The 23,483-nt window shown below is 34.5% G+C and overlaps 1 protein-coding gene across 2 annotated transcripts; it reads right to left on the bottom strand.

Annotated features, from left to right (window-relative positions):
* Nucleotide 1: 1 nt before the first annotated feature.
* On the bottom strand, nt 2-18,961 carry LOC18448546 (putative E3 ubiquitin-protein ligase ARI8). Of its 2 annotated transcripts, none has more exons than XM_020676225.2 (15): nt 18,500-18,961; nt 15,582-15,703; nt 13,313-13,421; nt 13,099-13,189; nt 11,200-11,372; nt 6,627-6,731; nt 6,428-6,516; nt 4,568-4,675; nt 4,293-4,383; nt 4,094-4,183; nt 3,003-3,050; nt 2,755-2,826; nt 2,568-2,667; nt 2,302-2,428; nt 2-578 (listed from the first exon to the last, which is right to left on the bottom strand). In XM_020676225.2, the coding sequence occupies exons 1-15, from the start codon at nt 18,659-18,661 to the stop codon at nt 299-301; spliced, it is 1,767 nt and encodes a 588-aa protein (XP_020531884.1). In that variant the 5' UTR covers nt 18,662-18,961; the 3' UTR covers nt 2-298. The 2 variants fall into 2 exon arrangements, with proteins under 2 accessions (XP_020531884.1, XP_006858669.1); XM_006858607.4 differs by having other exon boundaries at nt 15,582-15,706.
* Between the last annotated feature and the right edge of the window lie 4,522 nt (nt 18,962-23,483).

The raw sequence follows: 23,483 nt of genomic DNA on the forward strand, positions 1-23,483 counted from the left end.
ATACAAGAAGCAGCCAAGAAATGGAATGCTGCTAATATTTCATAAAGCTCAGTCTAAGTTAACGTCTCTCCTGTAACCAATAACAAAACCAAAGCGTCACACATATTTACAAGAAAAAGCAGCTATGTAGCTGTTCTTTAAAGCACACAAGCAAGGCCCACATACATTGCGAGAGAGAGAGAGAGAGAGGCTTGGCCCATGGGTTTTGTTCATACAATTGGATCGCGAGCTTTCTGAAGCCATCCGTGTATCATCGCATTGAGAGAGTGGGACATGGGGGGTATGGAGCGCTGTATAATCATCGACGGTTGTGGCACATATGGCATGTAGTAGCCGAGTTGAGATTGGCAAAGGTGCAGTGTTGGCAAGACCAGTGGTTAGTGTCGTCGAGACCTTTGGTTTGGCTTGGGAAGGGCCTTTGGCTCGTAATCTTGCCCCTTCCCCCTCTACTTTTGCTGCCACCACCACCACCGAGGTTCTTCGAGCTACTCGTCCGGCTACACGCTCCATGGGTGTCGACATCAGATAGTCCATTCTCAAGGGCACGAACCAGGTTCTCGAAGTAATTTCGGGTTACACTGCATCATGGTTTGATCGATTAACGATTATTGGGGCCCAACATGTCAAAAAAAGAAGAGATACAATAGAAGACTTTTCACTTTTGGTACAAGAAGATTACAATCACCCCTAACCATCAGGCATGAGATCAGGCGGCTAAAGATGTGCCAATAATCACACTCAAAAGTCCAAGAAAATTTTTCTCGGACTGGAACACCCCCAATCGCCTGATTTCACATCAAATGACTAGTGGTTATTGTGATGTACAAAGATAAACAATCTTATATTATAAAAAGGATTGTCTACAAAGAGACCATTTATCTTTTGTACATGGTAGTCCATAATCATTCCTACTCATTAGTTGTCAAATTGGATGGTTTTGGGTGAGTCACAAAATCCAAGAATTTTTCTTTTGGAACTTTGTGTCTATTCAATAACACTCTTACAACTACCCATTTTGAAATTTAAAGAACAAGAATGATTGTGACCTCCATATACAAAAGATAAAAGGAAAAAGTTTATATAAGGTCACAACCTTAAAATGGAGAATTAAAGATGCACCTCAAAAATCCAACGGAAAAGGTTGTTTTAATATTGTAAAATCCTCTAATTGATCATCTCAACATCGAGATATATGAATACGAAAAAATAAAAAGATTTTGGGTCCCACAAATAGTGCATCTTGCAACACATCATGTAGACCGTCCATTTTCCAGATTTTCATATGTTTATAGAACTACTTGATTTTATCTATTTTTGGAGTTTAAAATTTTATAATTAGATATAAAAATGAATTTTAAGTCAAACCTAAGAATTTTTTTCACCAAAATTACAAGTTATGATAAGATTTAGAGGTGCACCTTAATTGGATTGTTTAAGGTTGCAACTTTATAGAAACCACACCCAAAGATAAATGGTTTCTTTGTAGACAATCCTATTATAAAATCCCAAAAGAAAAACAAGCACACACATGAATACAAACATGTAGACAAACCCATTATCAAATCCCAAAAGAAAAACAAGCACACACATGAATACAAACATACGTGTGTATGCATACAAGTAAAGGGACTTTGACCCAATGGACTCAATAAACTATGTTGTCATTCATGCAGTGTGACATTTGGTCCATTGGTACGAATACATTTTAATTCATTCATCACAGACCACCGGGCAGATGTATGGAAAGGAAGACTGGAAACCACCACTAGGATCACATCTTGTTATGGCAGCTACCACTCTTAACCATTTCTGTCCATCATTTCAATGGAACCTGCTGACCTGATGACTAATGGTTTCTCAGATAGTTAGGTTGTAGTATACTTTCATCATAAATACGTTTAAGGGATAAGTGAGGATTCCACACAACGGTGTGCAGCACAAATAGTACAGCACATGGACATGCACTGCAGGCTAACCATGACAGACGGTAGAGATCAACAGTTGTTACTGATGATAGACATTCAGATCGGTATGGATCTGAACCACCCGCCCCCAGATAAGGGGGGCGGATGCCCACTGATGTACCACATACCCATAATACACCAGCGGAATATGATATTCTTTCCCCGAAGCTAGAAAAAAAAAACCACCACTGTTCCCAAAGCACCAAGATAAAAATCTTGAAGCCATAATATAAGTCCTCATCCAAGAAATCTCAGACAGGAGTTATACACACTAAACTACATAGATCAAAAAAATAAAAACTTTCATGATATTAGAATAAATTCAGTGGAGAAGTACCTGGTCAGCCCTGCTAGCTTTGTACGAAACTCATTGAAATCCTTGGAAGGGCCCACTGCCTCTAGGTAAACGTGCAACTCCTTTTCTGCACATTGGTGAAGCCTTTCTAAACCAGACTCAGCCTCACCTGAGGAACACAAAAGCACATATAAGCACATGTTTATGCATGTATATCACAAAGCAGGCGTAAACGAACAAATATAATAATTCTCCTGACAGTGACCAAAAAAAAAAATGTATCGCAGTTCTGAAATGAGGGAGAGAACCTTGCAGATACTCAAAAAATTGACGCTTGGCATGCTCCTGCTCAGGGAGGTAATACCCATAGGCATATGTCCATTTTAGTACTCGCCTACACTCAACTATCTGCAAAAATCAGTCAACGAACTATGTTAGTGGAAGCCATGGGAAAGAGGAGAACACAAGTACTTTTAAATGACGAGATTGAAGTACCTGTAACCAGGCCTCCGTGATGAACTTGAGTTGAGATCCGGGTTGACATTGCTTGTCGCTCAACTTCTCAAGCTAAACATATAATAACAGAAAGGGTATACTTACCAAGAAAGAAAAAAATTATCCAAGTTTCACAGGGCATGATTACTTTTTCATAAGCCATGTTTGTCAAACTAATCTGGGAATATTACGAAAATTGTTCCTTATAATTCTCTCATTGACAAGACATTATGATGGATGCAACTTACCTGCACAGCTTGCATCTGTTGAAGATCCGAGAGTGCCTTAGCCCTTGACTGCAAACACAAGAAATAAGTTGAGATAAACAGTTCTAATTCATATTTGCAAGAAGCTACTTGATGCATGCTTTCAGTTATACATTCATACAAATTGGGAAGAGATGCGTCAGTAGATTTTTATTTTTTGTTAGTTCCAGGGCATGAAAGACAATAGCCTTAAAGAAGTAAATAATCACTACAGTTCAAAAACCATGAAATCACTACAACATGCTACGGATATCAGCAACTCCATAGGAATTTGGAGCCACTTGCATTAGAATTGGAGTAAATTATCACATAATGAAAATGTGTTGTTAGTAGTAAGTGAGAAAGAACTTAAGATCAACAATACCATTATACTGACAAAGAACTTAAGATCAACGATACCATTACATTGAGATTACAAATTGTTGATCTTAAGTTCTTTCTCACTTGTCATAGAAACTTACTACTAACAACACATTTTCTTTACGTGATAATTAACTCCAATTCTAATGCAAGTGGCTCCAAATTCCTATGGAGTTTCTGATATCCATAGCATGTTGTAGTGATTTCATGGTTTTTGCACTGCAGTGGTTATTTACTTCTTTAAGGCTATTGTCTTTCATGGCCTGGAACTTACAAAAATAAAAAATAAAAATCTACTGACACGTCACTGCCCTAGGCGAGCTAGCTTCGAAGAGAACAGAGTGCGCACGAGCCGCAAAGAAAACTATGTGCGCTAGCTTTGCGAAGAAAATGAAGTGCGTGCTAGCAGTGAAGAAAACTATGTGCAAGCTAGTGCACGTAAGCTTTCAAGCCAGCAAAGACACATAGGCTTTTGAGCTGTAGTTTGCTGGGTGCACTAGTTGCGAATAAAACGACATGCGTGCTAGCTGCGATGAAAACTATGTGCACACTAGCGCACCTAGGCTTTTGGCCAGCAAATACACTACGGCTATGTATATAAATTTTCTGCTCATAATTTAATAATTTGTTTGTACTGTAAAGTTAATGCAAACACACTACATACAATAGCTGCAACAACAAAGAAACAAAATGAGGGAGGTGATTGTACATACCGACTGGTTGGTTGCCCAACGCTCATAGTAATGCGTGTACCTCTCCAAAGAATTTTTAGCCATCTCTCTTCTTTTCTCAGTTTCATCATACTGAAAGGGATCAAAAGTGGAGCTAAAAAAGAATTTCACAATAACTATAAAAAAGTCAAAAAGTTAGATCCTATCAGTTGCACAGGAAATATAGAAACAATTCACATACCACTCCCTCCTGTTTTGCTGTCTCATAACGATTGCAAGCATAGAAACCACCTGTACGTTCGCCATGATCGGACCATGAACCAAGGCACAGCCTGTAAACATTAAAAAAGACCCATGAACCAACGCACAGCCTGTAAACATTAAAAAAGACCATATGCTATGAAAAAAGCAGAAATAGACAAAATAACCACGCACAAAATTTTCAAGGGATAGGCAGTTGTATATAATATCTGAGAAAAACATAAAGCACATAACCATACAGATAGGAAATTTTACCAGCAAAACTCAAATTTGCAAGGAGGAGTGCAGGTAATATGCATACAACCCTGGTTTTTCTCAATTGGCCGCTTGCACTTTGGACAAGGCTTAGAATTGGCTAATATCCTGAGCAATATATCATCACCAACGTTACTTCATTTCAAATAACACAACACGAGAGTTAAGAAAATGATAAAATTCAAAACCCAGAGTCCCACACAACAATAACAAAAATACAGAAGTCAGTTTCACAACACATTCGCAGTGCACCCATCAATCAAAATTTATAAAAGGAAGCTATTCAAAGTTTAGTGTGGAAAATAGATCTTCCTTCACATTATATTAGTAAAAAATTGCAGCCTACATGATGGCAGCACCGAAATGGTAATAACTAGATTACTATTTGAATAGTTCAGATCCTGTACATCCCCAGAAAAAGTGCACATGAAGCATTAATAGGGAAAAAAGCATAGGAATCAGACTTTGGTTTGATGAGTAAGCTGTTGATGATTGCAATACTACGTCCTAAGTTCAATTCCCACCGCTAACTACCCCCAAAAAACAAAAGCAAAAAAAGACTATTAAATGTAAGATGATATATATGGTCACAGTGTTTATTGTGCCCCACTAACATTTCAGATAAAAAAATGGAACACAAAAAGAATTAATTAAGTGAAGAAAAAAAAAAAGTTCATCTTCATTCATGAAGATGAACTTGTAAATTCCAATGGAGCATCCATCGTAGGGATTACAGAGGAGATACTGTTGAGGACGAGCTGGAGCAAAAAGAAGAGTAATATTGGCTTAGTTCAATATTTTTATTGTTTAAATTTCTAATTTTATATTTGAAAAGTAAACAAATCAAGCGATCTGTTGTAACCAACTTACAAATTATTTTTCTCAACCAGGATAATTAGGAGGACAACTATGAGGGACGTGCCAAAAGACATTTTGGATGGCTCAGGATCATGTGTTGGATCCTAGACCTGGGTATAGGGGATATCATTTTTTATTTTTGTTAAAAATGTTAAAATTGGTAATGAGTGAGAAGAGTGTATACAAGGGATGTCTAGGGGATATCATTTTTTATTTTTGTTAAAAATGTTAAAATTGGTATTGCTGTGAAGAGTGTACACAAGGGATAGGGATATAATTTTACGAATCTGGTAACCATTTGACACTTTGATATCTGTAACCATATTAATCCATACAAGATTTGAAACCATCAATATTGTATTTATCAGAATTAAGAAATCAATAAAATTTAGTTTTGAATTTTAATTTGCTAGCAATCCTTAAGACTTGTTTCTAAATGTTAATGCTTATTCATATGATACCAGAGTTAGATTTGCAAAAATCTAAGAAAGACGAGAAAGTTACGGATATCATAAGAAAAAAGACAATAAGTATTCATGCAAAACAAAAATATTTATCAATATTACTAGTTTCTCAATTTTCGGATTTATGGATTCTTTATTTTCAAATAATTTTCTTATTTTTTTTACGTCTCTAATTTAACACATCATCCAGTCTGATCAGACTATCAGATTGGATTAGACCAGCCACGACACTAGTTCAGTGGCCGGTATACTAGCCAAAGTTGACATTGATATCAATTTGCTAACAAGAATGCATATCCCGAGTATGGTAGAATGTAACTAACAAAACATTATAATTAAAATGGAGCATTAAATGCAATGAAAAAAGGTGCTTCTACAAACATACACACCTCACTATCCCATGCACGTGCACAGCCAGAGGCATGCATGCAGCATGCATTATAACCACAAGCATCATATGTCAGTCACAGTCAAAATTAATGTAAAACTGCACAATACATAAAATGGTACCTTAATATACCCAAATGTTTATTCATACCAGTTCATGTTTTCAGACTCAGCACTATTCTTCAAGATCCACTTGGCAACTGTTTCACAGTCAACTGGACGATGAGCTTCCTCAGTACACTGTACATGCCCACTTCTACAAGTGTCAGAATGCTCTTAAGATTCAATTTACAGTAAATAAGGGTAAGACAAAGTAAGATTGGCAAAATTAATGCTACAGAAGTACCCACATTCCAGCAGAAATTATATGAGCAGTTGCAAGAAACATCATAGCTCGCGCTACCAACAACAAAGTCCACTGCATATTCGCATCCGGGAGCTGGACACCATTTTGTCTAGAAAAATGGAGGAACACATGAACATAATGTAACCGACAATCATTGAAAAACAAAGCATGTTTCATTACTATCAATGTGAAATCCAGGAAAATAGACAATAAGAAGGAAAATTACATTTTAAAACATTTTATTTTTATCGAAGTATACTTTGACCATGAAACTACCTAGTCTACCCAGACAAGAAGGAACTGTGAAAAGAACAGGCTAGGATACCTATGTAACTCCTTTCAAATGAACAACAAATTCATGACCGCAATAAAATCAAAACTTATGCAAAAACAAGACATTAGAAAACAAGCAGACTTGAAGCCCATCCATGTTTACACCCATAGTTTCTAGAGAATATCCATCAAACATTCCTTCCTATTTAGTAATCAGAAAGAAAAAAGGACAAAAAGGCCTCCCCATCAGCACATTTGACACTTGTCAAACGATAAAGAAGCTATAGTTTCTATAAAGCAGCAAAAAATCCCATCAAATCCCCAAGGCCTAACTTATGCTTTTCTACCTTGTGAGATAGATAGGCATCCTATAGTGCCAGTGCACCTGTCCAGATCGAGTCTTGGGATCCAAGTGGTGGGTGCATGTATTAGTATAAAAGAATGGTCAATATTTATCCAGGTACCTTTGGAATTAAATGCCACCTTCCATGTGCTGAAATGAAAAGGCCAACTCCACGTGATCACAGAATGGACACAACTCGAAAAAGGGTCACTGCTGGGGGAGCGATCAGAGTTGGAGAAGGTTACAGATTCAGTAAAGTTACATGGTGAACACAAATGTGGGTAGCCCAATTCAAGTCCACGCACCTCGAATGAATATTTTGCCTAAAGCGGAAGCCAAAACACAAGGAAAACTTGGGGGCATGTTTTGGGTAGTGCTGCTACTACCCCTCAAGTTGGGAAGGAAGGTAGGGATGATGGAATGTGAGATTGCAGACTCTAAAACCGTGGTCCAGTAACTTAACCAGTGCATTCTCAATGACCCTTTAGCTATTCATCAGTAAAAGCTAAGAGTCCCGCCACCCAGCTCCCTGCTCCCAAACACCTTAAAACCAATGAATTCTCCAAACTCCGTTGATTAACCCCTTCCATAAATGTTCTCTTTTGTATTTTTTAAACACTAAATGGATAATCACTCATTATTTTAAAAAAAGAATCAAGCTGTAAACCAAGTCAAGCATGAATTGACTGCCAGAGATGAGAAAGGGAAGGAAAGCTGCATTTGAATACCAAGAGCCAAACTATGAAAATTTTCTATAGAAACTAGGGACACTTTCCGTTCTCTACAGACAAATCTCATAAGATCATTTCCAAAGGCTACTGATTTCTTGATGGCTACACCTTGACTGAGATGGGATTCACTAGTCAATTATTGCCATCTTATTGGAGGCATCAGAGTATCCCAGAATGGGTATCTGTGATGTCACCATTCACAGTAATCACTAGGAATCCACTGCCTCCATCCCTCTATAAAACACACACATGTCATATAGCTACTAGAATCCAGGGTTCAAAGACGCGCACGAGCCCGAGTTACTTGGTCATCAAAGCCTGCCAAAGCCAGAACAATATACATTGCATACATGTACATTATTCGGGTGAGTATTAAACAGATTTGCCCAGGTACTACAAAACTCAGTATGACTCCCCTGAGTTTCACAGCATTATCAGGATGACTCACCCTTACACTAAAGTACTCGTCCAAGTGCTGCACAAAACAAGTATAAAAGAGGGGGCTGCAATCCACCCCCTATACACCATTTACACAAATTTGAGGCCCAGAGGTGTGCAATTTGAACCGAATTGAATCTATAACCTAACCTTCACCTGATCTATGCAGTACATGCATAGCAACTGAGGAAAAAAATCAGACTTGATAGATTTAAGAGATTGAAAAAAAACAAAAAGGGTAATTCAGTGGCGAAGAAAGGCCCCCCGTTTTTTCAAGTAGATTAGGAGTTAGCTTTTTGAAGTATTAGTAGGGTGGTGTTAGTGGTGGGAATGGAAACCACAACGTGGTGACTAGGGTATGGGGTACTACCACCACAACCCAATCCCCTTCCCGAGGAGATTGAAAATTTTGATTTTCAAAATTTGCATTTCTTCCCAGTCAATAATCAACCTTTGATGTAATTTGATACTTAGTCCCAGTGTTTTAAAAATCGGCGAGTCGAGCCGGACTCGCCCGGTTCGACTCTAGAAACGGCACAACCCGTGTCGGTTCCGATACAAAACCGGGAACCGCCCGGTTCTAGAGAAGAACCGCCGGTTCCAATCCGGTTCTGTCCGATTCTACCCGGTTCCCTCCCTGCGCGCGTGCGACACATGTGAGGTTACCCCAGTATTTCTACACAAACATTTTAATGTATATTACATAGGTATTTATATACCAAAGTGGAATACCTATCTTTCGATGTGGGATAATTCCCTAACATCATTAAATAAAAAGAGAATTTAAATATATTCTATTAATCATCAAGTTATAACCACATATGCTGAGGTGGCGTGGTGGTTAAGACCTTTGCTTCTCCTTGTGATGTCTCAAGGTCGAGTCCCCCCGTGGGCGTTATTTTTTTGTGTTGTATATATTGTATAAATATTTTTGTAAATAATATAAAAAGCATAAACAAATGAAAAATAAAAAAGTTATTTTTTTGTATAGCAGCTAATTTTTGTTGTATATAGTGGTATAATTATTTTTTTAAATAATATAAAAGGCATAAAAAAATAAAACATAAAAATTTTATTCTATTTGAAATCTCCATCTTTCTACTAACAATCACTTTCACTAAATTTATTATAGAAACCTAAAAAAATAAATTTTTGAAAAATTGAAGTGTTATTTCCAAAATTTGTACGCATTTTATTAACTTTTACAATAACCAAATCTTTTATTTTATTTATTTATTTTTACATTATAAATCATGAAATGTACTATTTTTCTTACAATTGTCAATAATACATTTTAAATTAGATAATATTATAAAATATGTTTAATTTGTTCTTATTTGTCTAATAAAATAATTATAAAATGTAAACTAATAATTATAATTTCAGTATATAATATTATAATTAGTTAGGTTTTAATAATTTTGGATTATAATTAGTTAGGCTGTAATAATTTAGATTTTTTTAGCGGATTAGGGTTTTTTGCCAAAACGAGATTTTAATGGTCATTCCTTCATTGATTAGTCTATACTCTTTATAATAGTCCATGTATAATTATATATTTTATCTATGATAATTCTATGATTTTTCTTTTATGTGATGCAAATTTAATGGTTAACATAAGTTTATACAGGGAAAGAGCATCTCAATATTCACAAATTAATGAAAAAAATGAAAGTTAATAATGTAGTACCTTCATTTCTTATTGGATTCCTAAAAAACAATATTTATAATGAATTTTAATAATTTTTTCGGATTTTTTTGAAACTTTAATCCGACCGATTCAGCCTATTCCCGATCCGGATCGCCGATTCGCCGATCCATATCGGTTTTTGAGATGCACGATCCGGGTCACCGATCCACTTTAAACCATTGCTTAGTCGTATTTTAGTGTTCTTGACTCAACCACAGGCTTGATTTTCACAAAAAGACTCAAGAAAATTAGGATTTGACGAATTTGAAATCCGTTTTTACCATTCATCTAAATTTTCAAGAGCTCAGATCTCCTAAAGCCAGCTCGAAACCCAAAAGTGGTTTGGGGGTTTTGATTGGTGTTTTCTAAGGAAGCATTGATGCCGATTGGAGATTCGCTAGCTCATATAATATATGCTGTAGAACAAAAAGTTAATGTGGTTGATTTGGTAGCCCATTCATTCATCTATCCAAACGTCAGAGGTATGAACCTCATGGGACAGTTGTTCTCTATTTTTTACGCAAATATTAAACACTCTCTCTCTCTCTCTCTCTCTCTCTCTCTCTCTCTCTCTCTCCCCTTTACTTTGCCGGATCTCTAATCCGGACAATTTAGATTGGGATCAGTAGGTGGGTCATCCACCCTACCGATCTATTCTTGAAACAAATTTATTTTTTAACCATATTTTTGGATTTTTCTAATTGTTGTTCAAGCCAATAACATCAAATTTTCTTCATATTCATGTTTTATATACTTTTTTATTTTTCTATTGTTCATTTTTTTGGGTTTTACTATTTTTAATTTTTAGAGATTTTCTGCCATTTTCCCTTTTCTTGGGCATATTGGGGTTTTGTGGGGGCTTAGGTGAAGCAGCTCGGACTTGCGCAAGTCATTATGCTCAGCAAGGGACCAAGTACCTTGCCTGAGCCTCATTTCAAAACATTCCCATAATCAAATTTCGCTCAAATAATGAGTACATGAATTTCCAACTATATCATCATCTTTAATATTTTATTTTGGCTCTAGTCACAAGAGATACACGTATAGCAAGTCCTAGGAAATAGGAATAAGCATTAGCAAAACATCTGAGACGAACATTTACCTTTTTATTATCTTCAACATAGGACCTAAGAAGATAACGCGAATACTTGTCCCTATCATCCTCAGAAGCCAGCATATTGATCATATCTTGACCAACAGCAGCACCACACGATGGATCAGGGCATCGCAACATCAAGCATCCAGGACCATCATTTATTGATGTGCTTATGTAACCTAACAATGAAACAAATACAAATTTTGAGAACAAATAAAATGTAGCATTACCCTGAAATTGCGATGAAATTACTCTTTGAGTACCACAAAATTATTGAAATGCTGATAAGAGATCAATGCAGATCACTCAGCCAAAAAATCTTTAAAAGATACCATAGAAGAACGTAAAAGAAATTCACCATAAAAGGGTCAGCCATTTGCCACAGTTCCAACTCTACCATAATTCTCGAAGTATTTCAAAATGAAGCAAGCATAACTGTATAATAAGAGTGGAACAGGCTCAACGCATCGGTAGTCAGGGTGGCAGGTTGCCACAATGTGATGTCTAGAATTTGATTCCTACCTAGTCCAAGATAAGATCAAAAAGAAAAATGGTGGGGGCAGGGGGCCACAATGTGATGTCTAGAATTTGATTCCTACCTAGTCCAATATAACATTGAAAAGAAAAATGGTGGCAGGGTGCCACAATGTGATGTCTCAAATTTGATTCCTACCTAGCCGAGGTTAACATCGAAAAGAAAAAAAGAAAATTTAACAGTGAGACTGCACTCATCATTGTCAATTTACAAGTCACTTTTAACATATTCCATAGTTAAGAAGACAGCACATTCCAACATCCAATATTTCTTCATTTTTGACAAATAATCGATTAATTTACTAAATATGGATTTGCAAGGGTGTTGTGTCATATTTTTTTATAAAATAGCCCTAATTAGAGACTTTCATGCCATTTATATTTGATTGATCATGCACTCACCTAAAATAGAAAGGTTCTTTTAAAAAAATGTTCCTGCTAAATAGCCACATTATTTACAAGTTAATATGAAGAAGAGATGTATATATAACAAAATAGATGTGTTGATCCTGTTAATAAAAATTTACAATTAGCTTTTCCAATCTCTTAAATATACCAATTACATTCTACTGTTTTAATCTTTCCAAATTGTTTACCCTATCCACTCCCTCAGGATGAATACTAGTTCAAATTTTATTTATTATAACACTCCAAATCGGCAAGTTAAGGAAGAAAATGAGTGTATTCTAACACAAGGGAAGTATTTGTGACGGTAACAAAAAGCCCCTTTTTTCTTGCGATTTAATAAAGCCTTTAACATGGTGTCTCTAGCTTTCTGAATACCATCATAACAAATTTTCTAGATTATTACTTACTACCCTTAGTTTTTCTGGCTGTTTTGGCCAAAAAGAGAATAAGGAATTCAGCTACATTAACCAATTATCGATCTAATCCATTCAATTTGCTCTTAGATTCTACATCGACCCACTTTCAAGTAGAGTTTCTTTGTAAAGATTAATCATCAGACAATGCCAACTTCCAGATTCTTTGTTTTTTTTAATCCTTTTTGCCAAGTAATAAATATCTTGTTTATAATCAACCAAATTGGCCCTAATATTGGCAGCACTAATATAGCAAGCCTAGAAGAGCTCTTCTCATGGAAAGCCAACAAGAAGTACTAATGTATACATTCCATAGAGAATCACTTCAAGGAAAGGAAAATAAAAAACTGATCATAAACCAATAAGATGCAATAATGGAAAGACATGATGCTGCATAATCCAATCAATCAATGAACCAGAAAATAAACACCATACAATCTATGATATGGTGATTTTGAAGTATTTTATAAGTTCAAAAAGAACACAACTATCATCCGAGTATGCAGCATTTCTCTATTCACATGCCCACAGCAAATAGAAAGGGCACTACCTGTCCAACATGCACAACAAAAATGATGACCACAAGCAGCAGCATTCATCCGCTCACAAGGATAAGTCTCAAAACATATCCCACAAGTAGGCTGCAATCAACACAACAAACATCAGAACCAAAAATACAAGAAGAAAAACTTAACAAGAAAAAATAGGAGTTCCTTTCAAATACCAAAGTTGTAACGGTTTAGGAGTAAAAACGACAAGCATACTTCTTTGGGACTTAAGTTAAATTCCACAACTGGCTTCTCCAGCAAACCAACAGTCTTCCGAACTCCCTCCTCATCAACAAACCATGCGTCATGGACCTTACTGACATCCCTGTTCAAGGAAAGCATTCTTTTCAGAACATATATTTCTACTTTAGCATGAAGTACTTAGATCTAAGCATACTGTGATCAGCATGTATGAAGATCTTTTTCAGTCAAGTATAGATTCCAAAAAAAAAAAAAAACAAGAATCAGGATGCATTCCAAGAAAACCAGAAGTATACAACAATCATTTTAAGGCGCTATTCTCCAAATAAAAAGTATCGGATTTGACATTGCATCCCATAAACATCATAAAAATAATAATAATAAAGTAATGCTCGAATTAATTTCTTTGAAACTAGGAAGGTTTACAACAATGATACAATTCTGTTATGTAGATTCATCAGGGTAGCTTAATAAATCTCAAGGAGACTCAAAATACAGAGGCAACCAAGTAAAGAGGAAACAATTGCATAAAACACTTAGCTGAGCTAAATCAAACAATCAGGCAATTATGGGAAGTCAGGGCAGAGTCAACCCTGAACCAAGATTCATAATAAACTCTCAAAGCATTTCTTTGAGATGAGTGGACAAGAAAAGAATATACAAGTTAAGGCGCTATTGTCCCCGATTTGAAATCACATTCCATAAACATCATAAATCAATACTAGTAAAGACACATACCAATTAATATTTTTGAAACTAGGAAGGTTTACAATGATAATGCAATTCCGTTCTGTGGATCCATCAGGATAGCCTAACAAATGTCAAGGAAGCTAAAAATAGAGATGCAACCACATAAAGAGGAAACAAGTGCATAAAGCGGTGAGCTGCGCTAGCCAAATCAAACAATTAATTCAGACAACTATGGAATGTCGGGGCGGAGTCAGCCCTAAACCAAATTTCATAACCAACTCTTGAAGTGTTTCTTTCAAATGAGTTGACTTCGGCAATACCCAATGCAAGCCTGACAGACATTGTGGATCTCTCTTTTATCAAGCACGTAATATTTTGACACAAAACTAATGAGATTTCTGCTTTTTGATACCATTAACATGAAATGAACTATTTTGAGCTACAAAGTATGCAACAGTCGAACATTATTCCCCTATCATAATATGCTTTTCGCTGTTTATAAATTTCTTTACAAAGGAAACGATTAATGGATTTTCCTGCTTACATCTTAAGCATGACTGCTTCTTAGTTGCATTCGATGCGATTCAGATATGCTATCCTGCTTTGAAGAATTGGCTAGTTTCTGGCTTATAGTCTAGGCAGAATGATAGAATCATCAGAGGGGAGGCCAGACAGTACTTTTGTCTTGGAGAGGGTGTGAGATGTTTTGACTGGCTAGGCTTTGGCCTAAGGGAGTTCAGAGGGGTTAGAAACCAGGACGCATGCAGAGACTGGTTCAGTGTTGGGGACAGTGAACAGAATAGTTGATAAACTGCTCCCTGACGTCGTGGCTGCTCATGCAAGCTCAATATCAATGAAAGCTCCACAGCGAGTCCAAAATCCTTACTTTTCAACCCTCTCTGTGGAAGTTGAGTTTCCACAGATATTAAGGCACTGGAGATGCTCACAAGCCTCAGAATTTCAAACATGGTATGAGCCCCCCTATGGTAGGAAACTTTCTTACCATCCTTGTAGAACAGATGCCAGACCAGACCATCATTGAAGGTTGGAAAGATGTTTTTGGCTTTTTGCAGAGGCCTTGGACTCAATCATGAGATCACAACTTGATGGTTACGTAACACAAGAAGAGAGACGAACTCAGAGGCAGATTTCCCACCTTATGGAGGAACATTTACAAACCCTCTGGTGATTGAGGCGCCTATGTATCAGCATTGATTGCAAGTATGTCCATCGTGCATAGCTTAATAAGGCATGCATTTTTAAAAGGGTTTTTGAAGACCATTAAAGATACCCTAAAGTGATTGCTCTTGACCATACTAATGCATATTTTATTGAAGATTTATTTTTCTATGTAAATGCAACTAAAAGCTAGTTCAAAGAGTTTTATACCACAATAAACTTGATCAAATTGGTCGACATGTGGAAGTCAATTACAAACATCCTCAAAGAGTGCGCCCCATTGCCAGGACATATTTTATGCTAGTATATACATGGAAATTTAAAAATATATATATATATATATAAAAAATTAAGATCACCAACCAAAGATTATATATGCATGAAACCAGCATGGCGGAGGAAATTAGTACAGTACCAATTATAGTGACGCAAGAGTATGCTTGCAGCCACTCTCGATATGAAAAGTACAGTGGATATCCCTGTTATATCCTCTTCTTGGCGTACGCATATGTCTTCTTCACTCAAAATTATGTAGTTCTGCTGAAAAGAAGAAACCAAAATATCAGATCAAGAAATGCGCAATCATCTCAATAACATAAAGCGTAGCAACTCCAGAGCCCATGCATAAAAGAGATACTGACAAAGAAATGCCATACACATGCAAATGCAGCAATCAGAAATGAGTACTTGATTCATATATGATATGGCATATTCCTGTTTATTATTGCTAATTCAAATATGATATAATAAAACAATATATGATATAACAAGATCAAGACGATTGTACAAATGCAAACAGCCAAACAGGAAAGAGTCACGCAAATGTTCGTCATGCAAACTGTTCAACATTATTACCAATTAGAATACCAGAATCTCAATACTAAATTAAAGTTGGGTTTATGTCATCCCTATCAATTAGGAGACAAAACAAGTTAAAATATGATCATGCATATGCAAACTGAAGAAAAAAATATTCTCAGAAGACCATAAATGGGAAACTACAAGCACAAAGATTGGAAAATATAGAGCAAAGCAATCTGAAATACATGGAAAAACATTTGAACCCAAGATGAACCCACAATTCAATCAAGGAGCCACTTCAGTACTGGCAAATGGGTTCACACAATAACTCCTTTAAGAAAAACAAACACGCAAACATGAAAACACATCAGTTATAGATTGAACTACATTATATGACCACAACAAAAATTTCCATTAGATCAATGTTCAAAAATACGTAGGCGCAGGCCTAGGCGTTTTGGGGGCCTGGCCGTCTAGGCGGGCGCCCAAGAACAAGGATGGGTGGACTATTAATTAACATGAAAGTTATATTATAATATTATTTATTAATTAATATCCATAAGATTTGGTTTTGGATATCAAATATTCACAAAATATCAATTTCATCCAAAGTTTATGACTATTTACAAAACCCCAATTTCATCCTCCAAATGAGGAGAAATTCAATAAATCTTTAAAAAAATTGATCTTTCAACTACAAACATATAAATATATCGTAAAAGAAATAAAAGGTAAAACAAAAAAAAAATGATTCACAACATAATACGTTATAGCAAAATCAAAGCAAAACCCTTATTCAAATATGATAATACTCTAAAAAAATATCAAAATCAAATTGATGTAACCTTGCCTATTGGGTCGCCAAAAGTCCTCAAAATCGACTAGTAGAAGATCCCAAAACACCCACGAGCTATCGCCTTTGTTTTTGAAGGAAATCGAAAAAAATAAAAAATTTATCAATCTTTCAATAAATCACAAAAGAGAGGTTTTTGGGGAGTTTTTCTCTCTCTAAAAGGCACAATTTTGGTTTTTAGGGTTTAGAATATCCCCCAAAACCCTTTCCCCTACCCCCCCCCCCCCCCCCATTTTAGGGGGGATGACAAATTTTGACCCTCGTCGAGGCTTTTTTCCGCCATTTGACAAACTGTCACGAGGCAGCCACATAGTCTGTAGTGTCTAGGCTGGTACCTAGGCACAGGACGCCTAATAGTCCCGCCAACTAGCGCCTAGGCATTTTTGAAATTTTTCTACCTAGGAGGTTGGGCGGGCAAATTTTTGAACATTGCATTAGATTAAAGTAAACATGAAAGGAAAATAATAGAAAGGAGCGGAACACCAAATCAAGTTTCAACAATTCAAACTATGAACAACACCATTGCTCAAGTAGCACCATAAAGCACGAGAAGCCAAATAAATATGTTATACCAGTAATTGCAGCTGTAAGAATACAAAGAACCAAATAATAATAATAATTTCAAAAAATATACTATGAGAGGGTGGTCACAACTAATCTTAACCATTGGATGTGAAATTGGGTGGTTGCATGTATTCCATTGACCAAACTCAAAGTTCAAAATAAATTTTCTCAAACTTTGTGACACACCCAAGCTATCACATGGTTATAAATACTTGTGACCTCCTTGTACCAAAGGTAAATAATCTCATTGTATACAATATAGAACAAAGGTTCCAGCATGCAACCTCCAAAACCTTTGAGTGCAATTCGCTTGCTGAGGTTGGATACTAAACAATAATCAAACAAACATCCCCTTGAAAACACTTTCCAATCATTCAAATGAGAAAACAAAACAGTATTCAAACGCCTACATAAAAAAACACAAGCAAATTTGAGAATGTAACTGCCCAAGGAAAAAAAAAAAAAAAAAACCTAGATATCACCACTAGCCAACACACTGCTAGTAAACAAGCAAGCAAAGAACCAAAAAAAACAAAAAAAACATCTAAATTTCTAATTTTTAACAAAACCCAACAGGTAGGATAACCATCAGGTGCAAAAATTCCCTAACACTACACTTGGCAAACATCTCATGACAATTTACATCAATTTCCGCAATCACAGTAAAAAAGATAGCAAATAATCATCAAACCAGTCATCGATTTACTACAATGTTGATTGATTTAATATAAAGTCCCTGAATCTTTTTCAAAGTCGTCAATTTTATGTAAGAAGACTACCAGATAAAGAGAATAATATATCAAAACATGGGTCAAGGTGAAAACATCAATAGAACAATAATTCCAGTACCATCCACATATTAGCTAACTATTATGAATAGTTAAAAGAGAAAAGCAGACAACTTTGCACAATTATCAAATCAAGATCCTTAATTTCGTGCAACAACCATTGATTCAGATAAGATATGCGACAAAAAGCAAGCCAAGAATCAATCATCGCATGAAATAGGGAAAAATTAGTTTACACAAAGGAATGCAACAAAAGGCAACCTAACAATCAATATTCACAGGAATCAACCTAAAAAATCAATATTCACAGGAATCAGGGCAAAATACCTGCTGCCTATGTGAAGTTCGATCCTCTGAATCATCACTATCATTATCTATGAACTCGTAATCCCCATCATCTTCATCACTGGCCAAGGCCGTCTCTCCGCTGTAGAAATCATCGAGGGACTCCACATCATTGGCGTCGTGCATGTCATCCTCGGAATCCATGGCACTGCACCAAACCCTAGGGCTCCCTACAACACCTCAAAACCTCAAATTGCAGAGAAACCCCTTGACGTCACTGATAGGGTAAGACGAGGCCAATTTGAGAGGAAAATCAGCCAAAAGAAGCAGTAAAGGGCGGATAATTCAGAGGAGAGAGAAGATAAGCGATCCGATGAAGATAATAGTGAATATTAGAGAGAGAAAGACAGAAAAACATAAAGAGAGAGAGAGAGAGAGAGAGAGAGAGAGAGTAATGATGAGAAACGCAAAGGGTTGGGTTTCCCTGGAATCTGCTTTATACACAGAGAGAAAGGAGAATGGGGAGGTGGAATTTATAGGGGATTAGAAAACGAGGAGAGAGATAATAATAATCGCGAGAGAAAAAAGGGATGAGCGATAAATGTCAAAGACTCCTGAGAAAGATAAATGGACGGGAAATTTATCTTATTAAAATATAAATTTATCTTATTAAAATAGAAATTTATCTTATCAAAATAAAGACAAACATATCAACTATTTCATGGAAAAAGTTTACATTTATCAAAATAAAGACAAACATATCAACTATTTCGTGGAAAAAGTTTACATTTAAGGTTGGGTTTCTATGATTCAGAGGACGCATATGTACACGTACGGCTCCTTCTAGATTTTAATTTAAAGATTATTGTTGATCCTAAATTCTAAGGATTTATCATCTAAGCCAATCATAAATATATATAAAAAAATAAAAATCAAACTTTAAAATTTGCTACAAGGGTTTTTTTTTTTTGGCACAGTGCATATTTGATTTGGTCTGATGAGTTTCACAAAACGCCCATCTTAAAGGTGGACATTGAAGAGTCGGTGGGCTCTTGCACCTGCTGACTCATGGAGCACTTTTCTTTTATTTAATTTAATGATAATTTTTATTTAATTTTAAAATATCCATCAAATCCACATAAGCATGAGATAGAATAGATAAAAAAAAGTAAATCACAAAATTGTTAAATATTCAAGTATATTTGGATAAATTTTCTTCTTAGATAAATAGGAAACAAAGGGCTTTTTAAAGAGAAAAATAGTTGAAAAAAAGGATAAATTGTTAAATTGTTGGTTGGGTGAGGTCTATATAAGGTGTTTACCTTATGCTATACAAGTGAGGCGCACCTTTAAATGCTGCCGGAATATATAGTTATGGTATGAAAAATATTATGAGAGCTTGAAAATCTATATTCAACTTAGTTATAAATTTTAAAATTTTACAAATAGTACAAATCGAGATTAACTACAGACATTTGAAAATCTTTAAAATAGGTGGACTACCCGACTTATTACAAGATGTGAAAAGTTCATATAGAGCTGAGGCTCTAAACAATCAAATTAGAGCCCACCTCAAAATTCACTAGAAAAGGTTGTTTTGATGCTCAACTGTCTTTAAATTGATCAACTCAACATCAAGATGCATGGACATGACAAAAAAATGGATTTCAAATTTTAAAAATAGTGTATTTTGTAGCACATTTTTGGACTATCAATTTTCAAGATTTTCATGTTTTCATAGATCTATCTGTCTATAATATTTGTTAAGCTTTAAACTTTATAAATAAAGATGAAAATATATTTTAAAGCTATGATAAAGATTTATAGTATTAAAACCACATTTCTCGACACCACTTGAAGGTAGGCTCTAATTTGATTGTTTAGAGCCTAGGCTCTATACGAACAGCTCCCTTACAAGATAATATGTTTTAGTATTGAAACTCTTTTTTTTCTTTATTGATATGTTTGGTGGTCAATATGATCAACCGGAAAGTTTTCCAATATTGGAACACTCTTTTGTACTAAATCTTATTTTTGTAGTATAAAATTGCATACTTATTTAAACTTTTTCATTATTGTTAAATTAAATATATTTTAAATTATGGGAAATATGGATTTTTTTTGGAGAGAGAGAGGAGATAAATACACATAAAAACAAATAATAAGAGGTTTTTTTTAGGGAGAGATAAATGCGCAATAGAATAAGGATGTTTTTAGAGAGAGATTATGTACTAAAAATCCAGAAATAAAAAAATTATATAAAGATTAACAATCCAACCCATCATTCCCTTTAAATATCACAATTACTCATGAGGCTATTACCTTTTTTACTAAAATGCCCTTGGCTTTGTCATACGGCTGCCTAGGTTGCCCCTATGACACAATTTATCAGAGAATTACCCGATCTGCAAATACACGTGTCACAAAGGTTATAGATCTCCAAAGCCATACGGATGGCTCAGATTCTCCAAAGCGATACGGATGGCTTTGATTCGATTGGACAAAGAGGTCCAAGAGATCAGGATCACTAGTTTGAATTGGATCTATTTAATGGTAATTTTTTCCAGATTTATGATCGTTTTGAGGTTTATTAGTGAGAGAGTGAGATATACTAAATATTTAAATAAAAATTTAAAGCTTAATGCAAAGCTTTCAGAATCCCAGCTCAAATTTCGCCATAAAATGTTGTTTTGATGTCGAAAGACACTTAAATGGATTACATCATAAATTTGGTTTAAAGCTTTACAATAGTTTATTTTGTAACACATTATTTTAATAATTTTATTTTAAGTGTTTATAGATATGTTGAATCTGAATCATTATTAAAGCTTCAAATTTTGCAATTAACAACAGAAATAGAATCCAGGCTATCATGTTTCTAACTCCCAAACAGTGTTCTAATGGGATTTTGAGGTGCAACTTTACTTTCTATCATGCGGTAGTAAGCTTGCATTAAAAAGGGGGAATTAAGTAATACATGAGAAATACCCTAAGCCGAATATTGACTTAGGGTATGGCTATTAATTGAGTGAAATGGCAGAATATGATTTTTGAAGCCGACTCCTAATAATTAAATAAAGCTCAAATAATAATAATGAGAAAAAATATGCTAAGCAAGTTTGGATAACAAATTAAAACAATCAAGAATGGGGCCAATACATGACAATTGTTTTAGTGAGAGAAATAGGACATGTTTTGTGAAAATGGGAGTCCCCTAAAAACAAAAAAAATAATAAACAAGAAATAGGACCTCAAATATCTACCCTTGCACTTAAGTCTGAAGACATTAACTAGGTAAGATTTTTGTGATAATTATTTTAAATAATTTTATTTGACTTATTCTACATGTATTAACCTATATTTAAGAGGTGGACGCATGTCAATATTGGGTTCCTATACATATAATAACTCTCTAAAAATTTTGTTTTAGTATCATAAAACAAGGGTTATTGATTTTTAATTTTGGTAGATATAGTTACAACTTTAAAGATAAAAAGGATTATATTCTTAATAGAATCATTGTAGATGTGGTTTCTTTGAATAGATAGATTAAGATAAATTAATTACCCAAAAAAAAAGATTAAGATAAATTCCTAGTGTCGCGAGTTTCTCGATACGGTAAGTAAACTTTAAGAATATGATACCTCCTTATTTTTGTGGGTTTTTAATTATGAAATTTGATTATTTAAAAGTAACTTTTTGCTGGTGTTGAATAAGAGATTTGAATTTGCTGGATATTTTTTAAGAAATTTATATTAATTAGGAAAAAGTAATTTCAAATTAAGTAATACAACACTTTCCATAATTTTATCCATTTTATGTTGTTTCAAGAAATGGGTTCGTCTTCCCTTTATTTTTCTTTTCAATTTTTAATCGTATGAAATTATATAGAATAATGGATTATAAAATTTAACTGTTACATAAATTTATGTGATTTTGTAATATGTAGGTTAAAATTTGTTATTTTCCTATTGTAAATAAAGGTTTGAGGGGATTATGACCGGAATCTATAAAAGAGGATGTAACTTACTATTAAAAAAATCTGTAAATTTTTGCATAACTTGGTAGTTTCAAACTTTATTCATTTTATGTGATTACTACAATATTTGCTATAGTTCTAAAGGTAATAATTGTTGGATATGATGATATCTAAAATCAATAAATCTCATATTTATGAACCCTATTTTATTATAAGATATAATTTTGGTGTTGAAAATTCTTAGGATGGCTTGAAAATTCTTTTTTATCTCTAATTATAAAATTTTAGACCCCAAAAATGGTTCAAATCAATCTATAAACATATGAAAATATTGAAAATGGATGGTCTGGATAATGTGTTGCAAGATGTACTATTTTTGTGTCTCAAAATCAAATTTTTTTTTTTTTCATATTCATACATCTCAATGTCGAGATGATCAATTAGTGGGTTTTTCAACTTCAAAACAACCTTTTTTAAGATGGATATCTTAGTTCGCCTTAATTCTATATTTGAAGGTTGCACATTTATTTTAAGGTTGCAACCTTATATAAATTTTTTTCTTAATGAATGGGCTCCATCTTATTTATTTTTTTATTTCTGTAGTATGGCATCATATTTATCAAATATCATTTTTCTAATTTTATAGAGTAAGACCTATATGAGTAGACGGTTTAATGTGGCTGATGTTTTCTTATAGAGAAAAAATGATTATTATTAATTTTTTATTTTCTTATAGAATATTGTGATTATTATTATTTTTTCATTGTATTATTGTGTAATGTTGGAATAATCATTACTCATTATGCCTTTACCAAGGTACGTTTTGTTTTTGTTTTTGTTTTTGCTTTTGTTTTTCTGTTTTTTTATTATTATTTTTACAAGAAGCTTTATTACAAAATAGAGGTAAGTAATGATTTTTTTATTTGAAGCTCAAAAGCACATGTGTCAAATTAACTTGTATATTTGGTAGTCGGATTGATATTTCATTTGCCTTTCTTAAGATGTTATTTATACATTTGTACATAAAAAACACAGGCTCTCCATTCC

The sequence above is a fragment of the Amborella trichopoda genome, chromosome 6, assembly GCF_054954075.1.
Source record: "Amborella trichopoda isolate Santa Cruz 75 chromosome 6, AtrichopodaSantaCruz75HAP2 v2.0, whole genome shotgun sequence".
NCBI lineage: Eukaryota > Viridiplantae > Streptophyta > Magnoliopsida > Amborellales > Amborellaceae > Amborella > Amborella trichopoda.

Excerpts from the sequence above, each read along its gene's own strand:
- LOC18448546 (XM_006858607.4), bottom strand. The coding sequence starts at position 18,661 with ATGGATTCCGAGGATGACATGCACGACGCCAATGATGTGGAGTCCCTC. Across the intron at positions 2,668-2,754 it reads TCACGGAGGCCTGGTTACAG|ATAGTTGAGTGTAGGCGAGT; the intron begins GTACTTCAATCT and ends TGATTTTTGCAG. Across the intron at positions 579-2,301 it reads AAGCTAGCAGGGCTGACCAG|TGTAACCCGAAATTACTTCG; the intron begins GTACTTCTCCAC and ends ACCATGATGCAG.